This window comes from Sciurus vulgaris (genome assembly GCF_902686455.1).
Source record: "Sciurus vulgaris genome assembly, chromosome: X".
Taxonomy (NCBI): domain Eukaryota; kingdom Metazoa; phylum Chordata; class Mammalia; order Rodentia; family Sciuridae; genus Sciurus; species Sciurus vulgaris.
Genome location: NC_136471.1, coordinates 76,759,178 through 76,769,590, shown reverse-complemented (window position 1 = coordinate 76,769,590; position 10,413 = coordinate 76,759,178). Strand labels below are relative to the sequence as shown.

General features: G+C 36.3%; 1 protein-coding gene across 1 annotated transcript; it reads right to left on the bottom strand.

The window, feature by feature from the left end:
* Positions 1 to 5,286: 5,286 nt before the first annotated feature.
* Positions 5,287 to 7,518, bottom strand: LOC306650635 (nucleosome assembly protein 1-like 2). The gene has a single exon (XM_079122743.1). It carries the CDS (start codon positions 7,262 to 7,264, stop codon positions 6,086 to 6,088), a length of 1,179 nt encoding a protein of 392 aa, XP_078978869.1. The 5' UTR covers positions 7,265 to 7,518; the 3' UTR covers positions 5,287 to 6,085.
* Positions 7,519 to 10,413: the final 2,895 nt, after the last annotated feature.

The window sequence follows — 10,413 nt, the reverse complement described above, 5'->3', positions numbered from 1 at the left end:
GACAAACCAGCCTTACCTAAATCATTGGTACAATCTTTGGTAGATACTTATGATAGTTGTTATGAAACTAATCTTTGAAAACTGCTTTTGTACACTATAATATGTAATGGATCAAATTAGATATGTTCAGGTTGCAGGTATGTCATTCACTAGCTCTGAAACCTTTGGAAAGTTACTTAAGTTTGTTTAATTTTTTGCCCTGTAGAGTAAAAATGGTAATAGGGCCCACTTTTTGTTTGGATTAAAAGAGTTGTTACATCCAAGATGCTTAGCAAAGTGACAGGTATAAAGTGCTTAAAACATACTTCCTACTATTACCCTCAATGGACATTATGGTGCCCCTCTGGGAATCCCAGGGCTAATAGAAAGATTACTTTAAGCTGAGAACCTTTGAGATTCAATGTGTGCAGTAAGAAACCTTCCTTTATTTGCTCAAAAGCAGCAACTTCTGGGAAGTGAGTCTACCATAAATTTCCTCTCAGTGGAGTTTCATGACCATGAAAAAGACCACTCATACATGCATAAACCAATATTATCACAAACTTTATCTCACATTTCCCCTAAAAGCCCACTTGTCTTTCTTAAAGAAACCTGTTTATTCTTCTCATAAGAGCCTTTCAACTTTCTCCCTTTCCCTACTAAATTATGTATATAAGTCTCTAACTTTAACCATGGTAGTACATTAGGATTAGCATTTTACCATATTATCTCATTTAATAGCATTTGACACACTGTGAGCACAGATGTAATTTAGTTAGATAAAATTTACTTACATATGACAGAAAATTAACTTCAAGTAGGAACTCCCACATAGAGTTGGAAAGACACTTGCCAAATCAAAGTATTTTGGAAAGATATTTACCAAACCAAAGAAAGAACTGGTGAATATCAAAGAACTGGAAAAGCAGACACCAGGGAAGGAGTCTGGACAACTTCAAGGTACACCTTTTTGATAAGACTATGGTTAGCTGCACAGATTGCACAAGTTTCATCTAAGCCTTACCACCTGAGACATTAAAATTGCCTTTCTTAGAACAGCTAAAAAAATTCTAGGGAAGGACTCAAATTGTACTAGCTTGAGCCATATGTGCATGTTTATGCCTAGAGACACAAACTTCACTAGAACCAATATTCCAGGAATGGAAAGAGGAGCAGTTTTTCAAAAGGGAATGACATTTGACAGGAGGGTGGTGTCCTAGGAATATAAAACATGTGTCCATTAAGATGGATATTGTTATACCTACTTTACACATAGTGAAATCAGGACTCAGTGAGTTTTTTAACAAAGAAATCACACACTTACTAAGCGATGGAGTGAGAAAAGAATCAAGCAGAGTTTTTTGTTTTGTTTTTTCCTCACTACAAAACTCACTGAGTTCTGCTGGGGAAGGAGAAGTTAAATCAATTACATACCAGTACTGCATTTTAAAGGAATATACACATAGGCACTCTTTTGAGAATCACAGATTAAACTAGACCAACCAATATTTAAAGGTAGTCAATTGTAAAGGATAATAGCTTTTGATATTCCATTCTTCTGGCTCCTAGCTATAGATTTACTGAATACATTAGGTTGATAACACACTCTTGCTATCCCATTACCTCTACATGCTTAGATATGGACATTATCTCTTTAACTTGATGGCCCCCAAAATATATAAAAGATATTTGTATATAAAACATATTTTGCCAAAGATGAAATGAGAGATGAACGTACTCTGCAATAATAAAAACATAATTGAATATTAAACATTCCTGTTTTTAAAATTCCCGTAAACATTTCTGCCCCCTCAGGCTCCAGTCTCTTTTCATGTTAATGTGCCCTAATTTTCATTTGTCTCTTGGAAGCAAGCAAACAATAATCAAAAGCAAAAAGTATTAATAGAGCAACCAGAGAAGAAACAAATTCCTCCTAATATTTCAGGTAGAATAATCTAATTCTAATTAAGCTATTTGTCCAAAACCTTCACAGGAACCTGGGTTTTTGTTCCTGTGAGATCTACATACATGTGTTAACAAATTCAAAAGGAAGAAAAGCACAAAGAAGAAGTCTCCCTCCCACCCTTATATTTCCATTCCCTTCCACAGAGGCAATCATCATTACTAGTGTCTCATGATTACTATTGTCCAAAAGAATACAGGATAAATACATGATCAAAAATGACCAGATTCACTTATATTCTTTTCTGATTAAAAAAAAAAAAACGATAGCATAATATAGGGTATAGTTGTCACTATTTTCATTTCAGATGAATTATCTCATTTGCATTTGCTAAGATATTGATTAATTTATTTAATAAATTTATTACCACTCTGTACCAGACACTGGGCTACATCAATGAACACATATTAAAGATCAATGGACATCAATAAACAAAGATCTTTGTTCTCAAAGGACTTACATTTAATGTGAGAGGACAAGCAACATGATGAACAATAAATAAGCAAATTACACAATGAGTTAAAAGATGATACTTTTTCTATAAAGGAAATCCAAGTTGAGTAAGGGGAAATTATACATGTGTGAGACACATGTCATTTAAAATAGAGTGGTGGAGTAAGTATCACTGAGACAGTGACATTTGAGCAAATATTTGAAAGAGGTGAGATATCCATGAGAATATCTAAGGAAGTGTTTCATGAACACAGGGAAAAGTCAAATGTCATATCTTATTTCATTTATTCCTCACTACAAAACTCACTGAATTCTGCTAGAGGAGGAGTTAAATAAGTTACCTGTTAGGCTTTCTATTTCTCTTTTTTCACTTTATTTACTATAAAGTCTTTATTTTCTTAGTTTAGTTTTGAATCTTTTTAAACTGTAGATTGAATACCGGGGCACTTAACCACTAAGCCACATCCCCAGGCCTTTTTTTATTTTTATTTTTTTGAGACAGGGTTTCAATAAGTTTCCAAGGCTGGTTTTGAACTTGCAATCCTGCTACCTCAGCCTCTAGAGTTGCTGGGATTACAGGTATGCATCACCACACCTCGCTTTCTTAAAACTATATTTTATTTTTATTTATTTTATTTTATTGGATTAGTGGGGGTTGAACCCCAGGGGAACATTGCTACTGAATTATACCCAGTCCTTTTTATTTTTTACTTTAGGACAGGGTCTCACTGATTTTCTTAGGGCCTCGCTAAATTGCTAAGTCTGGCCCAGAACTTGGGTTCCTCCTGCCTCAGTTTTCCAAGTTGCTGGGATTACAGGCATGTGCTAATGTGCCTGGGTTGAATCGTTCTTCTGATAATTTGGAAAGCTTGTCTGTTTTTCTAGTTGTTGTGTTCCTAACTACAATTTTATTTAATGTTTAGTGATTTCTTTATAAAATATCTACCGTATTGCTACCATAAATTATAACAGAAAAAAAACACTAATTTTCATTTATTATATTGTTTTTCTTAGGACATAAATTTAATTATATATTTATATGCCTATCACTTGTCAGATTTTTTGATCCCCAGATAGAAAATGAGTCCTTTCCAGGCCAAACTATCCCTAGTTGCATCTATATTGATAGTGTTAGCATAAAAAGTTATTTTCTATGTATGTTTTAGTTTTGTTAGATTATTTTAGTCTTAGTCTCATAGTTAAATTGATTTAATGCTTACAATTGACACTTCTGCACTGGATCCTCCATTCATTTCTTAATAGTCTAAAATTTGTTTCTCCTGCAAAGGCTCAAGAGAACTCTGCTTCTCAAGTTCTTGCATATTCGAAAATGTGTGGAAAATGTGTGAAAAACATGATATGTCATATTTTTCAAAATCATATTATTCACACATTTTTGGTGCTGTGAGAAGGCAAAGGATTACGTGTTGAGTAGTCAAATAGTATTGCCAAGGTTTGTACCTGCATATGGGAATGATCAAGTTATATTGTAGTAACCGTTTTTCTTACTGAATCAGTGATATGAATCCTGTTTCTCACTTGCCATTTAGCCCTTTGTAGAGCTTACAAATGCCTTGGAATTTAAAGCCTAAAAAAGGGAACTGAAATTAAAAGTCTTAATATTAAAAAGCAGAACATTTGCTAAACTTCATCATGTAAATCAGAAAGCAATGACCAATATTCAAAAAATGGTTAGAATGTGTTCCCATGCATTAGAATACATGATTGTTAATAATCATACCTTTAAAATGTATTAATACAGGAAAATACTAGTGCTGTGATGATAAATTTGTTTATAAGCAGAATACAAAATCATATGCTCATTAGTTAAAGTGAGGTTAGGAGTGCCATATGTACTGGCACTAATTCTGTCCAGCTATAGCCTCCACTCTTGTATTTATTACTTTTAAAAAATTGAGACAACTACCACTTTTTCATTTATAAAACAGATATTACAGATGTTAATAAATGTAAAGTGCTCTGAACAATGTCTGGCACATACAGACAATACAATACAAAGTGTTGAATAAAATAATAATTAATGCATATAGGTACTTTGGCAATGAGAAAACATGATGAAATTTTGGATATAACTACTCCTGCAGTTTCCCTTTGGCTTGGGTTTCTTTTCTGAAACAAAGTACTGATGTTTTTGCAAAGGTATCAAAATCACAAAGCCAGAATTTCTATAACCTCGAACCAAGGAATGCTCTATTTCTGATAAGGTTCACCCTTTTGTCCCCTAATTCTCTGTTGTCCAGACTTCTTCTGCCTCCTCTATTTACATCATTCCCTTTCTTTCCCTTTGCAAAAGTCCCTCCAATTTACCACAGGCCAGGGCCCAGTGCAGATCTGGCTCCACCCATCACTTCGGCCCATCCTATTAACCCTCCTCCCTCTGGCCAGTCAGGCCTTTCACAACCTCTCCACCACCCACATATTACTTTTTCCCAAGGACCCCTACTCTGCTGGTTTCTTATTTCCTCCCTCCCCTCTCTCTTCTCCTTTGTCACATCATTTCTGACAACCACTCCATGTTCTTCATCTTTCCCCTCTTTTTAAAGTTGGTACCGAAGATTTTCATGGATTTCAGCCAGTTATGCTTGTCTGAACCCTTTCCGTGATGACATTCATATATAAACACATAAATAATATTTACATCTGTGTTGGTATAAGACATATATAATCCAAGCTGAACTCATTGTTATGTACTTATTATATTCATTTCTCTTGTGATTTAAAAGAAAATATTTTCATAGGCTGTGAAAACTAAATTAGGATGTAGACACTGCTTGTTATGTTCAACAGATAAATCTGACTTATAGAAACCTCCCAACTAAAGCCTCCCATTGAAGGAGAATTTGTCACTCCAAAATACTCAGAACACAATGCTTAACATTTTTAATAATTTTATTTTGGAATGAACAAACATGAGGTAATAAAGTTTAACTGATGATATAAGGTAATTCATTTACAAGAAAGATGAGAATATTACAGAAGTGAAAATACACACTTTAACCCCACCTGGCAGAAGTACATAGTACAATTTATGGCAGGCCTTAGGAGAAATGGTTTTAAGCATAATGCGCTTAATTATTACTAAGCAATAATAACTAGTTTTTGAGATCACTATAGCACATAAAACACAGGAGCCTATAAACAAGGCAACAGTTATTAAGTGTGGATTTGCTGCAAATGTTTATTCTTATATTAGCAATTTCTCAAATTGTAAATCAAGTGTAATTTAATTAGTATTATTTGCTACATAGCTATTACAAAGAGATGAAGGCACAGTTAGCACAACAGAATAAAGCCTACTTATCTTGAGAGGGCTGGAGAAATGAGGCTATCAGTTTTTATTTATTCAAAGGAGAGGAAAAACCAAACATATAAATATCAGTTATAAGTTCTGGTAATTTTCCAAAGCTGGGGACTAATAGTATCCTGACAAAAGTCCACACTATTAGGTTATTCACATGCTTAGAGAGCTCACTTCCTTCTACGTTTCTTGACAAAGTTTAAACCACTGGAGTGCTAGGTGAAATGCATTGCTAAGTATATCTGAACATTGTTTTATATGCAACTACCAAGAAGAGACACACAAAGACTGCAGGTAACTTATGATTAAGTTTTGGTTATTGTAACTGCCAGTTATTAAACGGGAGACCCACAGACTCCAACCATTCTACTTCAGCGATCGATGTCTTCTGCCTGGGAGATCTGGTCTTGGACTTTAGCACCATCAACTGGAGCCACCCGGATCTCCTGTGTGATTCTATCAGAAGTCAGGGTATTACATTCCCTGACCATCCCCTCTTGCTCAGCCTCAAGGGCTTCTCCTGTGAAGTATAACACAGCTCTTGGGATGACAAAGGTGCGCAAAGTATGAGCAATGAAAACATCTTCCTCATCCTTATCGGCATCTAGACCCCATCGAAGAGCATTGAAGAAATTGAAGAAGGACTCTCGGGGAAATTCTTGGGTCGTGGTTCGCATCAATCCCCAAAACCTGTGCCTCTGCTTCTTCAGGACCGTTTGCACAGTGACATTCTTTCCCTCCTTCCAGTCTATTTTGCAACCAATGCAATGCTCCACTGCAGAGCCCCTAAAGGGGTGAGGATCTGAGTAATCAAGCTTAGACTTGAGCGTGTAAGTTTTGGTCAGCACCTCATTCGTAAAGTAGTCGTTGGGTTCGAAGTGAAATTCCAGCGTGAAGGTGAGAGGCTCATCAGGTTTTGAAAACTTGACTTTCACGTCTTCCAAGAGCCTCAGAATGGGCTCATCGTATTTCTTAATCAGGGGAGTGATCTCCTGCACATTCTTTAAAACCGTGAGCCAGAAATCTGGGATCCCTTTAGGATCCTCTTTCTCCCCGTCTATATTATGCCCCTCCACTCCTCCATACTCCCCAAACACCTCCTCGATGTCCTCAAAACCCTCCTCACAATACTCCTCCAAGTCCTCATACTCCGAATTCTCTTCTGGACCGTATATCTGAGCCTCAGAGTCATCTGCCACCTCATTAAGGTTACAGTCTGCGACCTTGGACTTCACCTCACATTCCTCTTTCGTGGGCTCGTATAATGCATTGATGATCTGACGTCTCTTTTCCAGTAAGGGCCCATAGATCTCGGCAAATTTCCTCTCGATGGAATGAAATTCCTTGAGGTACTTGGCCTCTAAGCCGGCAGATTTGGCCTGAAGCTTTTTGAGAGCGTACACTCGGTACTTAACCGCCAGAGGCAGGCTCTCAATAAAGTCCGCGTCTAAGGAGTATCCCATCAAAGGCTGCGGGGAGGCTGCAGCTGCCACAGCGCCCAATAATGGGCTCACTTCACCGGCTGCGCCTTGTTCTCCGAGCCCTTCCATCTTCAGTTATTTGACAGGAAAAGACTCACCGAAGTGAAGAAGACAGCTTGGTCTTGTCCGCAGGCACCGGCGGGGGTCAACACGGAGGCGGAAGCGGCAACGGCTGCTGGAGAAGCTGGCGTGAAGTGGCGGATGCCGCGGAGGACCCGGCGGGCAATATAAGATAGCAGGCCTAAGGCGAAGACAGAAACAGCCCACTAAAGACCTTTCCCACTAGCTGCCGTGGCAAAAAGAGGAGGTGCCGCAAGCCGACTGCGCAGAGAACCCTCTGAACTCTTTTTTTTTTTTTCCACAGTTCACCCTATTTGCTGAGTGGCTGTGATTGACAAGCTCTCGTCCTATGCGTGATTAGATCCATCACATCTCTAGCGCCACCCACCTCCCCGGAGGTAGCAGCTCCAAGACGGGAGGGGGGTTCACTAAGGAAAATTCGAGAGGGAAGGAGCGGATTCAAACTACTCTAACAGCAAGACCTAGAAAACTAACGAACAAGAAAGGAAGCGGGAAAGGTGACTCAAAAACCTTATGTTCAAATACACAAACAAAAGAGAAGGGAAAGAAACACCAAAATATTAAGAGTGGAAATCTTTAGGTGATATGATTCCCCAGGAATTTTTAATTTTCTAATTTTGACTTTTCAGAATTTCTTTGAAAGTGTGCGTTCTTTTTAGATTGAATCCTATTTCCTGGGGAGAAGTGGGATGAGGTGGAATGGAGATGGAAGAAAGAGGAGATCTAGGTGCCCACAACCATATGTATGTGTGACTAGTTAATACTTTACATCTGGGTTATCAATATCCCAGAGTATTAGTGCTGAATTGCCAATTATGTTTGTCCATGATGGCTATTTTGGAGTCAAAATAAAAGGATGTTCCAATGTGATATTAATGAAAATCAAAACATTTGCCTTGAAATTCTGAATAGATTGTAAATATTTAATGACCCAGCACTAGGGAAAAGGTTAAAGACACGATGATGTGTTCAGAAGATGACATTCCATGGGACATTACAAATTCCCTAAGGTAGAGGTTTTTTTTTTTTTGGGGGGGGGGAGATACCCAATACAGATCAGGTATAACAAAGATTTTAATTTTTAAAAAGGGTTTATTCCTGACTTAACAGCTCACTCATTAGTGTTGTAATCACAGGAATACCCATAGTTCCGATGTTAGTGTATTTATTTCCAAATTTTTAGATATGTGTGAATGTGTTTTTGTTTTAGAAAATTATAAGTACAGTATTGTTTCAGTGTTTCTCCTCACTTTACCTCACAGCTTCCCTTTCAGATGATGGGTTTCTAAGTTGATTGGTGGTTTTATATTTGAGGTAGTGCCTAGTGCCACTTTCTGCACATCCAGATTTTCACTAAACAATCTTGATTAGAAAGAGGAAGAGGAGAAGAAATAAGAGTAGAAGAACAGAAAGAGAACAAGAATGAGATTCCTCCCACTAGGGTAAATGATCCATGTTAGGGAGTCAAAAAATTGGTAAGTATTGCTTAAATAGAATGTGAAGAAAGGTGTTATTTTCCTCAATGAATACTGTTTCAATAGTTACTCTGTGTGCATGCTTGCACATGCTTAATTAAAACACATTGCACTTAAAATAGAACAAAGGCAAATAATATGTGAAGTTTCAGTCAAGGATCAGGTTCAAGTATCAGTGCCATATTTTCATAGTTGAGTCCTACAATGCTCTCTTCAAATTTTTTAATTTCTGAAGTTACAAAATCTCTTTTCCTTTTCTGATAAAAATATAATACAAGCTTATTTTAGAAAATTTGGTAAATGATGGATTTATAGTGGATGAAGGAAACCACTAGCAATTGAGCCATTTTGAAAGAATTAATGCAAAGACATCAGTGTCTTCTTCTTTGTGCACAGATGACATTTTTAAAAACTGGAATAGTATATTATTGACTCTTCCATACCTGCTCATTTCCCCTCAGATTACTATTATAAGCATCTTCCCATTTCAAAATTATGATTTCAAAGATTATCTATTGGTATTTAAGTAATTAAAATTGTTTAGTACATAACAAATACAAATAAAGAATGCACTCACTTACATGACTTCAGATTTGTAAATTTCTCCTTATAGTAACAAACAATCTTAAAGTCAAAAGGAGAACATCTTTAACAGTACATGAAATTAAACATTGCTATGGAGAAGTAATCGATATATCCTAGGATTCACCCTGACCAACCAGCTATTTTGGCTATAAATCTTGTTCTTATTGTTCATGAAGTTGAACAATAATTTCTCTCTCCACTGCAATAATCTTGACACTTGATGCAATATTGCTGAATAAAAACTTCTGTGCTGTTTTAACAAGTATCAGAATGATTCTTCTTTCACAAAGATTAAACACTGCAAAGCCAATAATAGTTGCTGTATCTGGAGATGCAGAATTTGGGATTTCAAGCTATTTTCTTCTGTATGCTTGTCAATATTTCCGACCTATTATTTTTGCCAGTCATATTCATGAAATGCATAATTAGAAACTATAAATGCATAAATGAATGAATGAAAGAATGAATGAAAGGAAAAGAAAGAAGTCCCAGCCTTTTCAATAGAAAATAACCTACCTCTCTTCAGAAGGAGCCCAACTCAAATATTGGTTTGGTCATGGGAAACACTAATTCACTACCTTTAGTGTCTTCTGCCCCATTTATCTTATGTTTTCTTTAAATATATGCCTGGCATGCTACAGATATTTCAAAACATTTTACTTCCATCATTTAATTTCTAAAGAACAGGCAGGCTAAAATTTTCGAACCTCTATCAACCTAGAAATATGTTACTGTATTAGGGTTCTTCAGAGTAATAGGACCAATAAGATAGATTAGACAAATGGATAGATAGATAAAAGATTGATTAACCATCATGAGAGAAAAATATTCATTTATATTGTCTTTTATAATCATATAATTTTCTTTAAAATTACTCTTTGTTTTTTCATGTACTTTGGGAAAAAAAAGTAGTTTTCAGAGGATTAAGAAGTTTAAGACTAATACAAATCCTTATAACATCCAAATACAATAGCAGAACACAAGTAACGCTACCAAACTACTTCTGTTTAAACTTTGGGTTGCTTTTCATGTATTATCCTTAAAGTAAATGTGATTTACACACATTACAATTACACA

What these genes read in the sequence shown, in the direction of transcription:
- LOC306650635 (XM_079122743.1), bottom strand. Translation starts at nt 7,264, where the DNA reads ATGGAAGGGCTCGGAGAACAAGGCGCAGCCGGTGAAGTGAGCCCATTA.